Source organism: Macaca fascicularis, chromosome 18, assembly GCF_037993035.2.
Source record: "Macaca fascicularis isolate 582-1 chromosome 18, T2T-MFA8v1.1".
Lineage (NCBI taxonomy): Eukaryota > Metazoa > Chordata > Mammalia > Primates > Cercopithecidae > Macaca > Macaca fascicularis.
This window is the reverse complement of record NC_088392.1, coordinates 38,733,295-38,754,686: the sequence shown is the minus strand read 5'-3', so window position 1 is coordinate 38,754,686 and position 21,392 is coordinate 38,733,295. Positions and strand designations below refer to the sequence as shown.

The 21,392-nt window shown below is 42.3% G+C and overlaps 1 protein-coding gene across 4 annotated transcripts; it reads left to right on the top strand.

Moving 5' to 3' along the window:
* The first annotated feature begins 7 nt into the window (after positions 1 to 7).
* Positions 8 to 20,442, top strand: ELAC1 (elaC ribonuclease Z 1). 4 transcript variants are annotated; one of them, XM_045377960.3, is made up of 4 exons: positions 8 to 82; positions 6,558 to 6,722; positions 16,289 to 16,756; positions 18,900 to 20,442. In XM_045377960.3, the coding sequence occupies exons 2-4, from the start codon at positions 6,566 to 6,568 to the stop codon at positions 19,364 to 19,366; spliced, it is 1,092 nt and encodes a 363-aa protein (XP_045233895.1). In that variant the 5' UTR covers positions 8 to 82; positions 6,558 to 6,565; the 3' UTR covers positions 19,367 to 20,442. The 4 variants fall into 4 exon arrangements, with proteins under 4 accessions (XP_045233895.1, XP_073878321.1, XP_073878320.1 ...); XM_074022220.1 differs by lacking the exon at positions 16,289 to 16,756 and adding an exon at positions 382 to 1,624; XM_074022218.1 differs by lacking the exon at positions 8 to 82 and adding an exon at positions 311 to 1,624.
* The last annotated feature ends 950 nt before the right edge of the window (positions 20,443 to 21,392 follow it).

Genomic DNA, 21,392 nt, shown 5'->3' with positions numbered 1-21,392 from the left:
CCAGGGCGCATTGCAGCCCCGCGGACGGTTGGGCCAGGGTGTGGGCCTGCGCCTCCCTCGGCTTCTGGCGCGGGCCTCGAGGGTGAGTGCGGTGGGCATGCCAGAGGGGGGCGGGCGCGCTTCCTCGGGACTCGCCGGCTCGACCAGGCCCGGCCCGGCGCCGGGGACCTAAGCCTGGGGAGCGCCCGGGAGCGAGGACGCGCCTCGTTCACCGCCCCGGGCCGGAGCCTCGGCCGCCCGGCGCCGCCGCCCACCCCGCCTTTTTCGAGGCTAACACGGTCTCATGGGGGAGCCTGAGCTCTCTAGAGGCGGAAATCTGGCCTCTGGCCCTACCTGTACCTCGGCCTCTCACTTTCCGCCTCCCGGCCCCGGTTCTTTCAGCTCTAAGATGGAGGACGGCGGTATCTGCCCTATGCACAACGCAGGGTGATTGCAGGGTTGACACGGCCTGTCTGAAAACGAAGGAGCTCTGGTTCTCAACCCGGCAGCCAGTAGAATCGTTTGGGAAGCCTCCAAATGCTGATGCCCCATCATCACCGGGGAATTGTGATCTGTGGCCAGGACCGAGATCCACGGGCCCAGAGTGAAATGACAGTACTGTGATCACGACTGGAATATGCACTTCGCCGAATGTGGATCACAGTCTTGAGAAAGCAAGCAGCTGGGTTTTTGTTTTTGTTTTTTGTCCAAGAAGACAGGGACCTAATCTGGTTTGCTCGCATTTAATTCCTAGTGCCTAGAATGGTGCATGTCCCAAAACATGCACCATTGATGAAATAATTTCTAATTATTTCCCGACCTGTTTGGAGGGTTTTCATTATATTTGTTTTAAATTATTATGGAAACCTTCAAGTCGTATATGAAAATTGAATAGTATACTGAACTTCCAATTCATGATCAATCCTGTTTCATCTGTTACCCTCTCCCCCACTGTAGTATTTGAAAGCAAATCTGAAATGTAACATTCCATCTGTTATCTTGTTCATGTTTATAAAACACAATGACACCTTTTAAAACATAAAGCCGTTATCAGTGTGATTAGCACCTCATTTTACCCTCTACTATCCAGTCAGCATTTATATTTTCGTAGTTGTCTTTCTCCTCTTCCCCGGTTTGTCCAAATCAGTATCCAAACAAACTACACACGTTCCATTTGGTTGATGTCTGTTAGATCTCTCTTAATCTTTTCCCCTCTGTGTCTATTTTGTTCCCCGTATTTTACTTGAAGAACAAGTCATTTGTACGGTTCACGTTTTCTACATCCAGGATTTTGCTTTTTCCATCTCCTTTAATAAGCAGATATTTAGACCTGCAGCCTTGTTCAGGTCAGGTTCTATTTTTTGGCAAGCGAGCTTAATGGGGGATTACTGTGTTTTTCACATTGTATCACGCCAGGAGCTAGGGAGCATCTTGCCTCTTTGTGGACCTTTTAGCATCATAGGGTAACAGTTGACCAGGGAATGCCAGCAAATACATACAAAAGAAATGAGACACTATCACCTTTTGGCAACCTCTAATGAAATAATGGATTCTGGCAATGATCACTAGTGGCTGTTAACATCAGAAAGAGAGACAGCTAGACAATGCGTGCTCCCTAATGGGGTGCTTCCATCAGACAGCACAGGTTTGTCTTATCAAGTATTCTTGGAGTAATGGGGTTGGTGTGTATAGATGAAACATGATTGCCTATGAGTTAACAATAACAATTGTTGAAGTTCGATGATGGGTGTGTGGCATTGCATTATGCTAATTTCTACTTCTATATGTGTCTGAAGTTTTTCAGAATAAAACTTCTTTTAAAAAGATCGATTAGTTGGTGAGTTTAGATCAACCTGATCCATCCATTGCAGTTCTCTGTTAGCCTTTTCACTAAGTGGTTCTCAAATCTGACTCCATGTTAGGATCACAGGAGAAGGCTTTTTGTTTTTTTTTATTTTTTATTTTTTAATAAACATGTCTCACTTGCAGAATTTCCTATCTAAATGTTCTGGGATGAAGCCCAATTATTGATGTGGTTTTTTGTTTTGTTTGGGACTACAGGTGTATGCCACCATGCCCGGCTAATTTTTTATAGACACAGAGTCTTGCTGTGTTTCCCAGGCTGGTCTTGAACTCCTGGCCTCAAGCTACCCTGCCAAAATGCTGAGTTTACAAGCATGAGCCACCATACCTTCACTGATATGTTTTAAAAGCTCTCCAGGTCATTCTAATATGCCCCCGGGGTTATGTACTACTGATCTAAATCCATTATTAGTTAGGGATGACAAAGTGATTATATTCTATTATTCCTTCTGCAGTTCATTTGCCTTTACAAATGTTAACTTTCTGCATTCTATTTATTCTTACCTATCTTGCAAATCAATAAAGAAGCCTCTGCAAATAAAGCTCCTTTATTATCAGAGGAAGACTTGATCTTGGAGGTGAAAATGTAGAGTAACACATGGAAGGGATATTAGCAATAACCTCAAGGCTATGCTTAAGGTAGAGATGCACCACCTTATGTATGACGGTTGGGGGCAGGAAATATGGGGAGAAGCTGTTTCCCAAAATGGAAAGGAAGACTAGATGGCGTGTAGTTAGAGAAGCATGTTTGGGCATATGACACATTTCCAAAAAAAAAAAAATCAGCGTTAAGTAAATATAAATTTTTAAAAAATTAAATAAAATGCCACTTATTAAAACATAATCCAAAGATTTAAAAGAAAAGTTAATCACCCATGCAGCCCCCACCCCATCACTTTAATCACCCCTGAAATAACCCATATTAACAGGATGGTGTGTATCCTCTCCCACATCAGACTTCCTCTGTCTTACATAAATGTAGGGGTTTGGGGTATTGTTATAAAAATGACATCATGCCATAGCCGTCTGTAACTTTGTCATCCCTCCATGACAGTAGTTACAGAAGACTTTATTAGCTGCAGAATAAATAGTTGATAGAATAAACAATAATACAAATGTACAATAAAATATTCAGCCATTTTCCTATTGACATATTTAGATTGCTTCCATATTTTAGCCAACTTGAGACCACCACAATATGCGTCATTGTACATAGATCTTTATTATTTGGGTAGATTCTGAAAAATGGGAATTGCTGGGTGAAAGCATATAATTATCAACAGCATCATTATTACTGGTAATATATATTGCCAAATTATTCTCCCAAAGCATAATCGCAATTCATAACTTTGTCACCATTAGTTTGTGACAGTACCCATTTACCCTCATCCTGCTTAGCACTGGCTAGCATTGCTCCATTGATACTTGCCTGCCAACTGATGTGTGGTAAATGGTCGCTTTTTTTGTTTGTTGTGAGAGTGTTCTTGTTCTGTCTTGTTCTGTCACCCAGGCTTGAGTGCAGCAGTGAGATCACAGCTCACTGCAGCCTTAACCTTCCAGGTTCCAATGATCCTCCTGCCTCGGCCTCCTGACAAGCTGGGACTACAAGCACATGCCTCCATGTCCAGCTGATACTTGTTTTTAATTTTTTTGTAGAGACAAGGTCTCACTATGTTGCCTAGGCTGGTCTCAAACTCCTGGGCTCAAGCGATCCACCCACCGCTGCCTCCCAAAATGCTGGGATTACAGGCATGAGCTACTGCACCCAGCCTCTTTTTTCTTTATTTTGCATTCCACTAACTAACTGAAGACTGAACCCTTATCTTTTATTTATTACTGTTAATTTTTTAAATTGATACACGATAGTTGTTTGAACCTTTTTTTTTTTTTTTTTTTTTTTTGAGACGGAGTCTCGCTCTGTCACCCAGGCTGGAGTGCTGTGGCCGGATCTCAGCTCACTGCAAGCTCCGCCTCCCGGGTTCACGCCATTGTCCTGCCTCAGCCTCCGGAGTAGCTGGGACTACAGGCGCCCGCCACCTCACCCGGCTAGTTTTTTTGTATTTTTTAGTAGAGACAGGGTTTCACCGTGTTAGCCAGGATGGTCTCGATCTCCTGACCTCGTGATCCGCCCGTCTCGGCCTCCCAAAGTGCTGGGATTACAGGCTTGAGCCACCGCGCCCGGCCTTGTTTGAACCTTTTTCATGCTTATAGGCCATTTGGATTTCTTCTGTGATTCATATATATGTGTGTGTGTGTGTGCGCGCGCGCATGTGTATGTGTATATATATCCTTTGCCTGGTTTTCTGTTGCACCAGTATTTTTGTATTTTGAATGCACTTGCATAAACTTTTTTTTAGGAGCATTAACCCCCTCTCATAAGGGGATCCAAACTATTTTTTCAGGTTTTTTTTCCTTGTCCTTTGACTTTATGAGTCTTGATATGTATAAAAGATTTTATTTAGTTAAAATGTCTGTTTTTAAAATTTCTGGATTTTATGTCTTGCCAATAAGGGCTTCCCATCTCCACAGTTAAAGGTGTAAACATTCTCCTGATTCTTTTGAACATGTTATTGGATTTTTTACATTGAAATTTCTTAACTATGTGAAATGTCTTTTTATATACAATGCAAAGTGAGCATCTTGCTTTGCTTTTTTCTGCTAGAACAGCCAATTATGTCAGTCCCATTCATTAAAGAAACCACACTTTTTACACCTTCGTTGTATACTGTATTGATTCCAATAGGTAGTTGGTTTATTTCTGAACTTTCCCTTCCCTTTTATCTCTATTTTTGTGCCAATATTATTCTGTTTTATTTATTTATTTATTTATTTATTGAGACAGAGTCTCACTCTGTCACCCAGGCTAGAGTGCAATTGCACAATCTTGACTCACTACAACTGCTGCCTCCCAGATTCAAGCGATTCTCCTGCCTCAGCCTCCTGAGTAGATGGGATTACAGGTGTGTGCCAGCATGCCCGACTAATTTTTGTATTTTTAGTAGAGACAGGGTTTCACCATCTTGGCCAGGCTGGTCTCAAACTCCTGACCTCAGGTGATCCACCCACCTCAGCCTCCCAAAGTGCTGGGATTACGGGCATGAGCCTCCGTGCCCGGCCTATTCTGTTTTAATTATGTCAGATTGCTGTAGTAAATGTTAATACCTAGAAAGGCAGGTCACTACTCACTGCGTTTTGGAATTTTCTTGCCCCTTCTCAGACATTTATTTTTTCTTCCTATGATTTTTGGATTGTTTCTGTTCCAAAATAAATCCCACTGGAAATCTGATAGAATTTGCACCAAATATATCTACATTAGCTTAGGAAAGATGAACATCTCTGTGATTTCAAGTCATCCTATCAAGGACGTAATGTGTATCTCTTATTTGTGTGAATCTTTTGGGTGCTGTTCCTTTTCTGCTAACTTTATTTCTGGTAATTTTGTTTTTGCTCTTGGAATGGGTTCCCCCCCCCCATTTTTGTTTTTATCTTGTTATTGCTAAGACTGAGAAGAGTTATTGAAGTTTTTGTATCTTATATATCCAGCTGTTGGTCAAATTATCTTATAGTAGTTTTTCTTAAGCTTGTTTTCTTCCCTGACATCAATGTGGATAATCTATAATCGGTTATGTATAAATTTCAGTTCATTCTAATTTATTCTGTTTGATATACATCTTCCATCTCATAAGTATATCAGCGATGTCAGATGCACCTGGAAATAGTGAAAGGAATAGTGCTAGGAGTTGGAATAAACCTGCACATTCAACAGGTTATTGCTGATCACTTAAAATAGCAGAGTCCCAAGTCCTCGTGAGTCATGGACCATGTCATGTAAGGAGTGAGACATTTGTTCAGCATTATTGTGAAATATCAGCATGACTGGAGAGCATCATAGAGCATTACTGTTATGATTGTTTAGAGAAAGGGCTGATCATTATGGGCATCAGAGACACCATTTGGTAGGCATCATTAAATACCATCTCTTGCCCAGTATCTCAGCTAGAGTTGTTGTTGTTTAGTGTTTATTAGAAGGAATTTTATTTTATAGTTAATAAGTAGAGAGTACAGAGAGTTCCCATATATTCTCTTATCTCTCACCCCTCAGTTTCCCTTGTATTAACATCTTGCATTAATGTGGTACATGTTCAGAAGCTTAAGGGCTCATGAAAAAAAAAAAGAAAAATGTGCTACATGTTACAGTTGATGAGCCAATATTGATACTCTGTCAACTAAAGTTTACATTGAACTCATTCACTCTAGTGTTGTTCAGTCTGTATACAATTGACCAATGTATAATGATGTATGTCTGTCTTACTATATCATACAGAATCGTTTCACTGCCCTAAACATCCCCTGTGCTCCACTTGTTCATTCTTCCTTCCCTCCCCCTGTATCACTAGCAAGGGCTATTCTTTTTACTGTCTCCATAGTTTTGCCTTTTTGAGAACATCACATAGTTAAAATTCAACTATAGTTTTTAATTGCCTGGGTTTGGTTATTTTTGTTTGTTTGGGTGTGTGAACGATTATACAAGATTTGTTAACTTGTAGTTTTGCCAAGTTATTTAAAATCTTACTGTGGATATGTGTGGAATACTATGAGAGAACAAGAATCCAGACTTCTAAATAACCAAAAAGTAATAATAGTGATAAATATTACAGGAATGTGTTTTTGGTGCAGTGATATGAAATAATCCGCAGATGATCTTTCTGTTGCAGGGTGGAAGATGTCTATGGATGTGACATTTCTGGGGACGGGTGCAGCATATCCATCTCCAACCCGGGGTGCCTCTGCTGTGGTCCTTCGGTGTGAAGGCGAGTGCTGGCTCTTTGACTGTGGGGAGGGAACACAGACACAGCTTATGAAAAGCCAACTTAAAGCAGGTTAGTGTGCCTTCAGCTATCTCATTAAGATTTTTTTGTTGTTCTGCTTCATTTTCTTGGCTCTCCTTGGACATTTTGTTCGGAAACAGCCCTGATGGTTGCATCCCACTTCAATGCTAGATCCTGGTGAGACTTGGAAGGCCAAGTCCACTGGACTTCATTTACTTATTTACTTGCTTTTCATTTATCCTGTGGATGTTGAGAGCAAGGGTTCATGTAGGCTCGGGGTTTGGGAAATGTCATGGGATATACCAGGCATATTAGATGGACACTACTTTAGCAAGGAAGCAGTGTACATACTTACTTCTACCAGGAGATAGTTTTCCTGAGAGGATGCAAAGGGTAGGAAATGTTTGGAGGAGGGAGATGCTCTTTTCCTCTTGACGTTATCAGGGCAAACTTCTCAGAGAAGTTGACTTGTCGGTTGTCAGAGGAGGAGGAGGAATTTCAGGGCTGAGGAGAAGAGGGGCATTTCAGCCAGAGGGAATGGAGTGAGCAGAGGCCAGCACCCGGGAGACAGAGCAGTCCAATGGTGAAAAGCTTCAGCTCAGAGTCAGGCAGACCTGGGTTCTAGTCCTGGCTGTGTGTTGGGCTTGTGACCTTAGCAGACCAGCAAACTTCGACTTTACTTTCCCCATCTTGTAAATGGGGATAAAAAGTCTACTTAGAAAGGGTGTTATGAGAATTACATGTAATCACTTATTCTCTGTGTGGGTGCCTCTTTGTCAGTTAAATCTTAGCTCAAATGCCATCTTCTCAGAGGCTTTACCAGATCCTCCTGTATTAAATAGTTCCTCTCTCACCCCAGTCATTTCTTTACTTTGTCCTATTTTTATTGACTTCTTTGCATTATCAGTATCTGAAATTATGTTATTTAGTTTGTTTCTGTGTTCTTTATCTCCCTATACTGTAAAGTAGGTTCCATGATCATTTATATACCTAGTAGGTGCCTAGCTATATCTCTTCAGCTAGGCATCTTACTAAGTATGTAAATGATTATGGAACTTACTTTACTTTAGTGAATGGATAAGACGTTTAGCAACTTAGCATAGTGCCTCTCACTTATTAGGTCTTGATAAATAGTATTGAAATAATTATTCCTACAACTCATCACAGTACCTGGCACTTGGTGACTAAAGATACTTCTAGTGTTCAAGGATCTCTTGGTCTAGTGATGGAAACTGACATGCAAATGGACAGTAATCAATCATGTAATCTGATAAGTAGAATAATGGAGGTATTTTCTAAGTACTTTGGAACACAAAGCGGGGGGAAGTAACTAACCATTCATTAAGAGAAGGCATCCCAGAGATTGTTAACAGTTGAGCTGGGATCCAAGAGATAAATAGAAGTTTTTCTGAGAGAGAAGTAGAGATGGACATTGAGGGAACAGACAACAAAGTGAGCAACAAGTAAGGAAGTTTCCAGGAAACTGGAAACTTGGGGAGCATTGAGTAGTTGGCTAGGCTAGATGGAACTAAGAATGCTGAAAAGGTGACTGTGAAGTCCTCTGTAGCATAGTAAGATATTTAGACTTTATTATTTTACTGGGAAAAAGGAACCATTCGTGTTTTTAAGGGGGGAATAATGCGATCTTGTTTGTGTTTTAGGACAGAATTTTCTGATGGCACATGTATTGAGAGAGAGAGAATAGCGTCAGGGAGACCAGTTCCAAGGCAGTTGCAATTCACTTGTATTAATTTATTTTCATACTGCTATGAAGAAATACCAAAGACTGGGTAATTTATTAAAACAACAAAAAAAGAGGTTTAATGGACTCGCAATTCCACATGACTGGGGAGGCCTCACAATCATGGTGGAAGGCGAAGGCAGAGCAAAGCCATGTCTTACATGGTGGAAGGCAAGAGAGCATGTGCAGGGGAACCACCCTTTATCAATTCATCAGATCTCATGAGACTTATTCACTATCATGAGAACAGCATGAGAGAACCTGCCCGCCATGATTCAATTACTTCCCACCAGGTCCCTCCCATGACATGTGGGGATTATGGGAGCTACAATTCAAGGTGAGATTTGGGTGGGACATAGGTAAACCATATCATTCCACCCCTGACCCCTCTAAAACCTTATGTCCTCACATTTCAAAACCAATCATGCCTTCCCAATAGTCTCCCAAAGTCTTAACTCATTTCAGCATTACTTCAAAAGTCCACAGTCCAAAGTCTCATCTAAAACAAGGCAAATCCCTTCTACCTGTGAACCCGTAAAATCAAAAGAAAGTTAGTTACTTCTTAGATACAGTGGGGGTACAGGCATTGGGTAAATATACCCATTCAAAATGGGAGAAATTGGCCAAAACAAAGGGGCTACAGGCCCCATGCAAGTCCAAAATCCAATAGGACAGCCAAATCTTAAAGCTCTGAAATGATCTCCTTTGACTCCATGTCTCACATCCAGGGCATGCTGATGCAAGGGGTAGATTCCCATTATATTGGGCAGTTCCACTCCTGTGGCTTTACAGGGTGCAGCCCACTTCCCGGCTGTTTTCATGGGTTGGTGTTGAGTGTCTACAGCTTTTCCATGCACACAGTGCAAGCTGTCAATATATCTGCTATTCTGGGTTCTGAAGGATGGTAGCCCTCTTCTCACAGCTCTACTAAGCAGTGTCCCAGTGGCTATGTGTGGGGTCTCACACCCCATATTTCCTTTCCACACTGCCCTAGTAGAGGTTCTTCATGAGGGCTCCACCCCTGCAGAAGACTTCTGCCTGGACATCCAGGTTTTTCCATACATCCTCTGAAATCTAGAAGGAGGTTCCCAAACCTCAATTCTTGACATCTGTGCTTCCACTGGCCCAACACCACATCTAAGCTGCCAAGGCTTGGGGTTTGCACTCTCTGAAGCAACAGCCTGAGCTATACCTTGGCCCCTTTAAGCCACACTGGTACGCAGAGCACCAAGTCCTGAGACTGCACAAAGCAGCAAGGCCCTGGGCCCAGGCCAGGAAACCATTTTTCCTTCTAGGCATCTGGGCATGTGATGGGAGGGGCTGCTGGGAAGACCTCTGACATGCCCTGGCAACATTTTCCCCATTGTCTTGGTGATTAACATTTGGCTCCTCATTACTTACACAAATTTCTGCAGCCAGCTTGATTTTCTCCTCAGAAAATGGGATTTTCTTTTCTATCACATCGTCAGGATGCAAATTCTCTGAACTTTTATGCTCTGCTTCCCTTTAAACATAAGTTCCAATTCATATCTTTGTGAATACATAAAAGTGAATGCTTTTAAGAGCACCCAAGTCACTTCTTGAATGCTTTGCTGCTTAGAAATTTCTTCTGCCAGATACCCTAAATCATCTCTCTCAAGTTCAAAGTTCCACAGATCTCTAGGGCAGTGGCACAATGCTGCCCTCTTTGCTAAAGCATAGCAAGAATCATCTTTGCTTCAGTTCCCAATGAGTTCCTCATCTCCATCTGAGACCACCTCAGTCTGGGCTTTTTGGTCAAAACCATTCAACAGGAAATTCCAAACTTCCACGTCTTCCTGTCTTCTAAGCCCTCCCAAGTCTCTAGGAAGTTCTAAACCTTCCCACATTTTCCTGTCTCCTTCTGAGCACTCCAAACTGTTCCAACCTCTGCCTGCTACCCAGTTCCAAAGTCATTTCCACATTTCCAGGTATCCTTATAGCATTATCCCACTCTACCAATACCAATTTACTGTATCAGGCCATTTTCATACTGCTATGAAGAAATACCCAAGACTAATTTATTAATTAAAAAAAAGAGGTTTAATGGACTCACAATTCCACATAGCTGGGGAGGCCTCACAATCATGGTGGAAGGCAAAGGCAGAGCAAAGGTATGTCTTACATGGTGGCAGGCAAGCAAGCATGTGTAGGGGAACTGCGCTTTATCAAACCATCAGACCTCATGAGACTGATTCACTGTTGTGAGAACAGCATGAGAAAACCTGCCCCCATGATTCATTTGCTTCCCACCAGGTCCCTCCCATGATGTGGGGGACTATGGGAGCTACAATTCAAGATGAGATTTGGGTGGGGACACAGCCAAACCATATCATCACTGTGTGTGTGTGTGTGTGTGTGTGTGTGAGAGAGAGAGAGAGAGAGAGAGAAGGAGGATGTTGAAGTATAGAGATGGAGATTAGAGATTCAATTTAAGAGATATTTGTAGAGCCAAGAGGAGGTGGTCACTGAATGTCTAGTGTGTGAGGAAGTGAAGAATTAATACAAGTTACTGATGGTGATGTCCTGGACTTAGAGAAGAAGTCAGGAAAAGAGTTGTAAGAGGAAGGAGCTAATGCATATTGTTTGGGACATGTGGCCTTCAGGTATGTACAGTTGAACCCTAATTATATACTGTCTTGTGTTGAAACTTTGAGATAAGTCAGGTGCTATTCTTTGCTTTACTTGGATTGTACAGAGATTCCTTTCATGAGAACCTTCATGAGAGCCCTCCGGGCAGGCATAGGTCAGAGTAGAGACTTGATAACATTTCAGACAGTAGGAGTTGAGGTGGCAAGGTGTACTAAAATAGAAACAAAAAATTGTTAAGAGTGAGTACCAGAGGTTTGGCTGTGGGAATACATCTTTTTATTTAATACGCGTGTTAGTTATCTGATATTATCTAATAATGCATAACATTATAAATTTAATGGCTTTTTTGCATTTATTATCTCCTAGTTACTGTGGGTTAGGGAGTTCGGGCCTGGCTTAGCTAGGTTTTCTGCCTCAGGGTCTCAGTAGACTGCAGTCTAGGTGTTGGCTGGGGTTACAATTTCATCAGAGGCCCAGCTGGGGAAGATTTCTCAGCTCTTTCAGGTTGTTGGCAGAACCCATACAGTGGTAGGACAGTCTGCCCTGAGCTCTTTGAGTTCTCTGCATTGTGGGTTTCTGCTTCATGGTAGCTTACTTACTTCTTCATAGCCAGCATGGGAGAAGGAGACTCTAGAGTAAGTCTGCTAGCAAGATGGAGTCTTATGTCCCATAATGTAATCACATTGCATTCTTGTGCCATATTCTACTGGTTAGAAGCAAGTCACAAGTCCTGGCCACACTGAAGGAGAGGGGATTATAGGATGTGAACACCAAGGGGTAGGGGCCACAGGGACCACCTAAAATATCCACCACAATTTTACAGTTCCTTTATATATGATTTTTTTTTTTTTTTGAGACAGAGTCTTGCTCTGTCACCTAGGCTGGAGTGTAGTGGTGCGATCTTGGCTCACTACAACCTCTGCCTCCTGGGTTCAAGTGATTCTTATGCCTCAGCCTCCTGAGTAGCTGAGATTATAGGCACACACCACCACACCTGGCTTTTTTTTTTTTTTGTATTTTTAGTAGAGATGGGGTTTTGCCATGTTGCCCAGGCTGATGTCAAACTCCTGAGCTCAGGCCATCCGCCCACCTTGTCCTCCCAAAGTGCTAGGATTCAGGTGTGAGCCACTGCGCCCAGTCTATATAGGATTTAAATAAACAGTTGGAGTTGGGCACAGTGGCTCATGCCTGTAATCTCAGCACTTCGGGAGGCCAAGGCAGGAAGATCACTTGAGGCCAGGAGTTTGAGACCAACCTGGGCAACATAAAGAGACTCTGTCTCTACAAGAAATTAAAAAGCCGGGTGTGGTGGTTTGCACCTGTGGTCCCAGCAGGAGGCTGAGGCGGGAGGATCCTTTGAGCCCAGAAGGTCAAAGCTGCAGTGAGCCATGATTGAGCCACTGCACTCCAGCCTGGTGACAGAGCAAGATCCTGTCTCAACAAATAAGTAAATAAGCATGAATGCATGCATTCATACATATAGTTGGTAAATCTAATCCTGGCCACAAAAACCCAAACAAACAAACAAACAAACAAACAAAAAACCCCAAAAGCCCAAAGGAGCCTTTAGTTTACTACATTTCTATAGGCTTAGAAAAAAAATTTCTGAGGCCAGGAGTGGTGGCCCACATCTGTAATCCCAGCACTTTGGGAGGCCAAAGCAGGTGGATCACGAGCGAGGTCAGGAGTTTGAGACCAGCCTGGCCAACAAGGTGAAACCACATCTCTACTGAAAATATAAAAATTGGCAGGGTGTGGTGGCAGGTGCCTGTAATCCCAGCTACTTGGGAGGCTGAGGCAGGAGAATTGCTTGAACCTGGGAGGCGGAAGTTGTGGTGAGCCGAGATCACGCCACTGCACTCCAGCCTGGGCAACAGAGCGAGACTCCATCTCAAAAGAAAAAAAAAGAAAAATTTCTGGCCTTAGAGAGGAAGGTGAGATAGTAATCCCAGAGCATTAACTGTGACTCTCTAGTACTTCATTCAGATGCCCCCAGTCTCAAACTGGAATGAAGCACCCTCAGTACATACTAATTTCTCTCCATAACCTATTATGGACCTATCATTAGGTCCTATCATTAGGTCCATAATAGGTTGAAACCCTTTCAGCTTGTACTACCTCCAGGGATAATAAGTTTTGAATACAATTGCAGTTTTGTTACATGGATATATTACATAGTGGTGAAGTCTGGGATTTAGTGTACCCATCACCAAATAATGTACATTGCACCCATCAGGTAACTAATCATCCCTCATCCTCCAGCCACCCTTCCACTCCTCCAAGTCTTCCATGTATATTATTCTATACCCTATACTCATGTGTACATATGAAATGATTATTAAAAGTATTATAGGCCAGGCGCGGTGGCTCACGCCTGTAATCCTAGCACTTTGGGAGGCCAAGGTAAGCGTATATCACCTGAGGTCAGGAGTTTGAGGTGACCTCCTCGAACATGGTGAAACACCGTCTCTACTAAAAATACAAAAATTAGCCGGGCATGGTGGCGGACGCCTGTAATCCCAGCTACTCAGGAGGCTGAGGCAGGAGAATCACCAGAGCCTGGGAGTTGGAGGTTGCAGTGAGTAGAGATCGAGCCACTGCACTCCTGCCTGGGTGACAGAGCAAGACTCTGTCTCAAAAAAAAAAAAAAAGAAAAGAAAAGAAAAAAAGAAAAAGTACTGTAAGAGCATGATTTTTTAAATGATATAAAAAGTATAAATGCTTATTGTAAAAACTCAAAGAAAACAGAAAAGTGTAAATAAGAAAAGTCCGAGTCCCCTCCATAGGTGAATTTCCTATGTATATAGATATGGTGACAGTACGGAGTGTGTGTGTGAGTGTGTGTATAGTTCTGCATACATAGAATTATACTGCTCTTGGCATAACCTGCTTTTTTTTTCAACTGAACAATGTATACAGACCATATATTGCAGCTTTTCCAAATCCAGTAAATATACCTATGTCTTCATTTTTAGAGAATGTTCAGTATTCCACTCCTCTGTGGATGACATATTCCCCCATAACTTCCTTGTTTCCAAGGGAAAGGGAACTCAGGCATTTTTGTGTCTTCATTTGAGAGCTTCCTCATACCTTTGATAATTGTGGTTGCCATTCCTTCTCCCTTTGAAATCAGGTTTCTTGAAAAATGAAGTGTTGTCTCCCTGAAACTATGATAACTGTAAGAAGCAGTTTTTTACTTAATTTGCCTCACTTCGGGTTCACAGGTTGTTTTGGTGTTCAGTTTGGCTTTGTTTTAGAGTAGATAGGGAAGGGCCCAGAAAGTCAGATGCTGGCAGTTTTTAGGCCACTGGGGGATCTGGACTCAGTGACTGCTGTAGTTCTTTTTTTTTTTTTGAGATGGAGTTTAGCTCTTATTGCCTAGGCTGGAGTGCAATGGCGTGATCTCGGCTCACCACAACCTCCACCTCCTGGGTTCAAGCGATTCTCCTGCCTCAGCCACCCAAGTAGCTGGGATTACAGGCATGCGCCATCACACCCAGCTAATTGTGTATTTTTGGTAGAGACAGGGTTTCTCCATGTTGATCAGGCTGATCCGCGTGATCAAACTCCCGACCTCAGGTGAGCCGCCCACCTTGGCCTCCCAAAGTGTGATTACAGGCATGAGCCACTGCGCCTGGCCCTATTGCTGTAGTTATTTTGTCTGCAGAGTCCTCAGGTCACTCATGGAGGTGGCTTGGCAATCTGGACAGGGAGACGGGGGAAATGAGGGATTCAGGCAGTAAAAAAAAAAAAACAGCAAAAAGGAGCATATTGAGGAAACTTCTAGCGAGCCTCCTGGGGATTCACAAGTTCCACAATCAGCCTGTGCCAATCTATTGTTCTCTCTGTTGCTGGGGCCTGAGCTTGATGTTGTAATTCTGGGAAGACTTCCTTGGAGAACACTTGATATTATGGAACAAATCACATTATAGTAAACTATTCCTGTTCTTTTATGGTATCAGTAAACTGTTTCTGTACTTTTATAGCATCAAATATTTAAAATAGGTGGGCCTTGAGCAAAGGACCAGAAGCCTCTTTTGTACTAGAAATGTGTAAATTGTGGTTGTTACTTTTGAAATGCCATGTGGTGCGTCTCAGAAAATGCTGATGTGGCATCCTGCCACATTCCAGCAATAAATTCGGTTTACCAGTGGCTAAACCAAGTTATAACCTAAGCCTATATGCACTGAAAAAACTGTTGTGTTAGTTCAGACTGAAAGGAAGAATGGACCCAAGTACCCTTACATAATCGGCCCTCCTGCATTCTGGCATCTATTGCCCATCTTCCTTCTCAGTTCCTCACCTTGTTCCTCTCCTACCTCCATTCTCCCTCCTCCTTTTCCCCTCCCTTCCTCACCCTCTTTCCTTTTTCTCCATCTTCAACCTCACCCAGACAAGCAGGCTGTGACCTGATTGGTTAATCCCTGTCCAGCATAGGGAGTCCTTAAAAGGCAATTTTGGGTTCAGGCACTGGTCCAGTCAGTTGGAGCCAGTGGAACATTTTGTTTTCCTGGAATACATGTTTGCTTTTCTCAGAGGGAGCAGTAGGGAGCAATGTAATTGCTAGATGTTTTTGATACTTGAGGCCTATCTATTTAATAGTTAAGTGAATTATTTTGGTGCACTTATATATTTTACTTGTTTTTTTATGTGGCAGAAAATGTATGAAAATACTCTGAGAGCTGTAAAACTATGTAATATGAAGATGTTTTATGAAAAATGTTATATCTTACTGAAACCATCTAGCGGGTCTAGGCACAGTAATCCCAGCACTTTGGGAGGCCAAGATGGGAGAATTGCTTAAGGCCAGGAGTTTGAGACCAGCCTGGGCAACGTAGCAAGACCCCATCTCTACAAAATTAAAAAAAAGAAAAAGCCAGACATAGTGGTAGGCTCCTGTAGTCCTAGCTGCTTGGGAGGCTGAGGCAGTAGGATCACTTGAGCCCAGGAGGTCAAGCTGCAGTGAGCTATGATCACACCACTACACTCCAGCCTGGATGACAGAGCAAGACCTGTCTCTTTAAAAAAAACTATTAAAAACAAACAAACAAACAAACAAAAAACCATCTGATGAAATAAAGCCTGTCTTTCTTGTTTTTGGAATCATGTAGCAAAATGTAAATGAATAAGTTTATGATGGTAAGTAGAACTTTTAAATTCAATTTACTATTTTTAATGGAAAGTGTTAGGCTTGTTTCAAATAGCTTTGTATGGGTTTTTAGTTAATGAAAAATTTCCAAATGTATTTCTCTATCTCCATCAAAAGGGAGAATTACCAAGATCTTCATCACACATCTTCATGGAGACCATTTCTTTGGCCTTCCTGGGCTCCTCTGCACAATCAGCCTGCAGAGTGGCTCCATGGTGTCCAAACAGCCTATTGAAATCTATGGCCCTGTAGGGCTTCGGGACTTTATCTGGCGAACCATGGAACTCTCTCACACGGAGCTGGTCTTCCGTTATGTGGTTCATGAACTGGTTCCTACAGCGGATCAATGTCCTGCAGAAGAATTAAAAGAATTTGCACATGTGAATAGAGCAGGCAGTCCTCCCAAAGAGGAACAAGGAAGAACTATCCTATTAGACTCAGAAGAAAACTCGTACCTTCTGTTTGATGATGAACAGTTTGTTGTAAAAGCATTTCGCCTCTTTCACAGAATTCCCTCATTTGGGTTTTCAGTCGTGGAAAAGAAACGCCCAGGTAAACTCAATGCACAGAAACTAAAAGACCTTGGTAAGTGTCTTTTTTTTGTTTTTATGCTTTTCCCCCACTTCTTATCAATAGGGCTCCTGTTAACTGAAGCTATAAGAAGTGTCATAGTAAGGCCAGGAGTGGTGGCTCATGCCTGTAATCCTAGCACTTTGGGAAGCCGAGGCGGGCAGATCACTTGAGTTCAGGAGTTCAAGACCAGCCTTGGCAACATGACGAAACCCCATCTCTACTAAAAATACAAAAATTAACTGGGCGTGGTGGCATGCGCCTGTAGTCCCAGCTACTTGGGGGGCTGAAGCAGGAGGATCACTTGAACCCGGGAGGTCAAGGCTGCAGTGAGCCAAGATGGAGCTACTATACTCCAGCTTGGGTGACAAAGTGAGACTCTGTCTCAAAAAAAAAAAAAAAAAAGTGTCATAGTAAACTTCCACTCCTCTATCCCAGGCCTAAAACTGACATTTTCTCCACTTAGTCCCTTTGCCCAAAGTTTGCTTATTAAGGAAAATCCATGGGACCAAAAAATGCTATTTAGAACAAAAGCCAAGTATACATTTGAATCCTGTCTTCAGCTTCCTGGATCCACATTCTTTCTTATACTATCTTGGTTGGCAAGGTGATTTGGGTGATGGTGGTGGTGGCTTTAGGTCCAGGCTTTATTTTTTCACGTCTTCCCTTTGATATGTGTTTTTGATGACATCTTTGGTCTGAGAATTTTTGCCATTGATCTTAACCTTATAACTGCAACCATGTGCTTTCAGAGTTTCCTTCTCTATCTACTTTGCTTACTAATTTAACCTTCATTAAATTAATTTGGTATTCAAAACCCTGTGCCTCAACCAGTTTGATATACCAGGGTTCATTACAGTGGAAAGCAAGCATGCAGAGGTGGGCTTGGGGCCCATCTAAGTCTTCACACCTCCTCCATGCTAAGCCAGTATGCATGAGGGGATCTTCAGCACCTCTTGCGAGGTAGAGTCCAGGTACATTATATCTCCAGTGTCACTGCCTTCATGGGCATGGTGTGGCAGTGCCTGTAAAAAGCACGGTGGCATTTTGTGTATGCTTGTTTTTTTATTTATGCGATCTCTTCCTCAACTAAAACAAAATGCTAGATAATGAGGAAAAGTGACTTAGGTTAATGGTATTTTTATTACCTGAAAGCCTGTAGAAATACTATTATATTTGGAAACTTTAAACATGATCTGTGTTGGAATTGGTGGTCATGTTATACTAGTTTGTAAGTATTGTCCATAGTGATGATCAGGTCTTATTTTAAATTAGTATGAGATTTAAGCCCACTTTGATTAAGTGTGGAACTGCCCGTCTACCAAGAAGATTAATAATGTACAATTGCCTGAAAAAATGCTCCTTGATCTTGTAATACAAGCAATCTTCACTAACAATTTTTTTATTAAGTTACTTTTAGGTACTTGTTTTGACGAGGTGTTGATTATATCGTGTTTTTGTTTGTTTGTTTGTTTGTTTGTTTTTGAGGCAGTCTTACTCTGTTGTCCAGGCTGGAGTGCAGTGGTGTGATCTCAGCTCGCTCACTGCAACTTCTGCCCCCTGGGTTAAAGCAATTCTCGTGCCTTGGCCTCCCATGTAGCTGGGACTACAGGTGTGCACCACTACGCCTGGCTAATTTTTTGTATTTTTAGTAGAGGCAAGGTCTCGCCATGTGGCCAGGCTGGTCTCGAACTCCTGAGCTCAAGTGATCTGCCTGCCTTGGCCTCACAAAGTGCTAGGATTACAGGCATGAGCCACTGCGCCCAGCCTGATTATATCATTATTTAAATGCACTCTCAAATTTTACCCAAAAGTGAGCTTATTAAATAAAGCACTCTCAAAAACTGTTGTTTCCTTGCACGACAGAGAATCAAGGATGTTATAGTGACTACAGTAAGGTCCTAGTGATACTTAGGAGACTAAAACTTGTCTGACATGTATGCATGGGAAATGTTTTAAGTACTAAGGCATTGCTAATATCAATCAACACTGAAACTTTAAAAATGTATAAATAATTCCAGTTTTCCACAAGTAGTAAAACATTTATAACAATTATGGATGCCTTTTCCATTAGCTATTTGCAATGCTGTTAAAATAGACTCTTGAAAAGTCATAAATTCCATTCCTATAATGTAATGTTATCTGCCTTCATCATTAGGTGTTCCACCAGGTCCTGCCTATGGGAAGCTGAAAAATGGAATTTCTGTTGTTCTGGAAAATGGGGTTACAATTTCTCCCCAAGATGTCTTAAAAAAGCCTATTGTTGGAAGAAAAATCTGCATATTGGGTGACTGCTCTGGGGTTGTGGGTGATGGAGGAGTAAAGCTGTGTTTTGAAGCAGACCTGTTGATCCACGAAGCGACCCTGGATGATGCCCAGATGGACAAAGCAAAGGAGCACGGCCACAGCACACCACAGATGGCAGCCACATTTGCAAAGTTGTGCCGTGCAAAGAGGCTGGTTCTGACTCACTTCAGTCAGAGGTACAAACCAGTTGCCTTGGCCAGAGAAGGAGAAACAGATGGCATTGCAGAACTAAAAAAGCAAGCTGAATCAGTGTTAGATCTCCAAGAAGTGACTCTAGCAGAAGATTTTATGGTGATAAGCATTCCAATCAAGAAATGAAACCAGTGTTCCTGGGTGCATACTGACATGTCTGTGAATATGTTACTGAACCTACAGTCCAGTTTTTTATTTCTTGTTTTAGTCTGAGATTATTTGGGCCTTAATAATCCTAAAAAGAATGGAGCTGCATTGATGAATTGGCTCAGTATTTAAAGGGAGCAAGCTTTTTGATAGTAAATCTTTTTAAGAGAAAAAAACCCCAGCATCCTTTTTAAAGTCCAGATTTGACAAAATGATAGACTATTCAGGTATACGTCTCATTTTGTGCTGCTACCACAGATAGCCAATATTCCATGCAGTCCTGGGTTTAGCTTCTGCCCAGCTTTATTGCTGCTATTGGCAAAGAGCACAGGACTCAGCCCTCGTGGCTACAAATGGTATTTTGGCAGTTTGTATTGAATCTGTTTGTGTTATTAACAGAATAAGGAGAAATGTCATGAAACGCTGGACACGCAGGATTGACGATAGCATGACCATAGCTTTGCTGGAATACTGAATGCAGGGTTTGGCTAGGTGTTTATTTTCACATTTTATTGAACTTTCTGTTTGACTCTTAACCCATAGTTCTCAGCTTGGGTGACACTGCTCCTCTGGAAGCAGGTTTGAAATTATGGGGATGTTTTCTTGTCACAGTGACTGAGTATGGTGGGGGTGGGGGGTGGTGGTGGTGGTGGTGGTGGTGGTAGTGGTGGTAATGGTGGTACTACTACTACTGGTATTTAGTCAGCAGGGATCAGGGATGCTAGATGTCCTGCAAAGTTTTGGTCAGTAATGTACAATAAAGAATCATCTCACCCTGAAATGCAAATTGCAGACCCATTGAGATACGCAGCAAGTTAAAGTTTATACTCTTGATGTGAATATAGTTTACCAAAATTAGTGACATAATGAGTCAAATTACTAGGTAAGTCAAATCCAAAAGAGTGAATATGTTAGAATTGCAATGTCATACCAAATAACATTCAAAAGAAATGAGCCATCAAGTGAAGCTTATGAACCTGGAGGTAAAAAATGCTTATCTATTAAACTAAGGTTTCATTTATGTGTCCCTATTAATAAACATTATTTGCCCAACAGTGTTTCTTAAAACATGCTCCATGGCTAGTCTTGAGTGCTGATTCACTCAAAGGGGCTCCTCAGTCAAATCAGTTCGGGAAACACTTTATTGCTGTCTGTCCTTCTAGGAGTAGTGTAGTGCCCATCAACATAGTAAAAACAGTATTGCTTCAAATGATCGTAAACCAGTGTTGGATGCCAGAAAGACCTGATCCTACAGTCCCGTTCTGTGACTTATGGTGGTACCTCTGTGTGGTCTGGAGCAGGTAACTCACTCTCCGAGTTTCTTCAGCTTGTTCATTTCAAAAATGGGAAAAACAGTAAGACCCATGTCATAGATTGTTAAACAAGACAACATATATAAGGGGCATAGCACATTGCTTAAATGTGTTGAGAAATCCTGCAGTACAGAGGCCTGTCAGCTCTATTGAACCCCTTTCTCAGTCCTATTTCACCAGGTACTACCAATTAACATCTCAGGAACCTGGAGAGCTTTACAGCACACATATTTAGAAACACTGTTGTAGTACTTACTGTTTGATTCCTCTGGGTTCTGGGGCTTCTCTGGCCAAAATTTTTGACTCCTGTCTAGTTGTGGAGACTCCAAAGTGGTGATGATCGGCTGGGGGCAGTGGTTCGGGCCTGTAATCCCAGCACTCCGAGGCAGGCAGATTGCTTGAGCCCAGGAGTTGCAGACCAGCCTGCGCAAATGATGAAACCCCATCATTACAAAAAATACAAAACTTAGCCAGGCATGGTGGTGTGCCTGTGGTCCCAGCTACTCAGGAGGCCAAGGTGGGAGCCTGGGGAGGTTGAGGCTGCAGTAAGCCATGATCGTGCTGTCGCAGTAAGCCATGATCATGCTATCGTACTCCAGCCTGAGCAACAGAGCAAGACCCTCTCTCAAAAAAGAAAAGAAAAGAAAAAAGCAATGATCAAGATAGGTCTGGTTACTTAAGATATGATCATC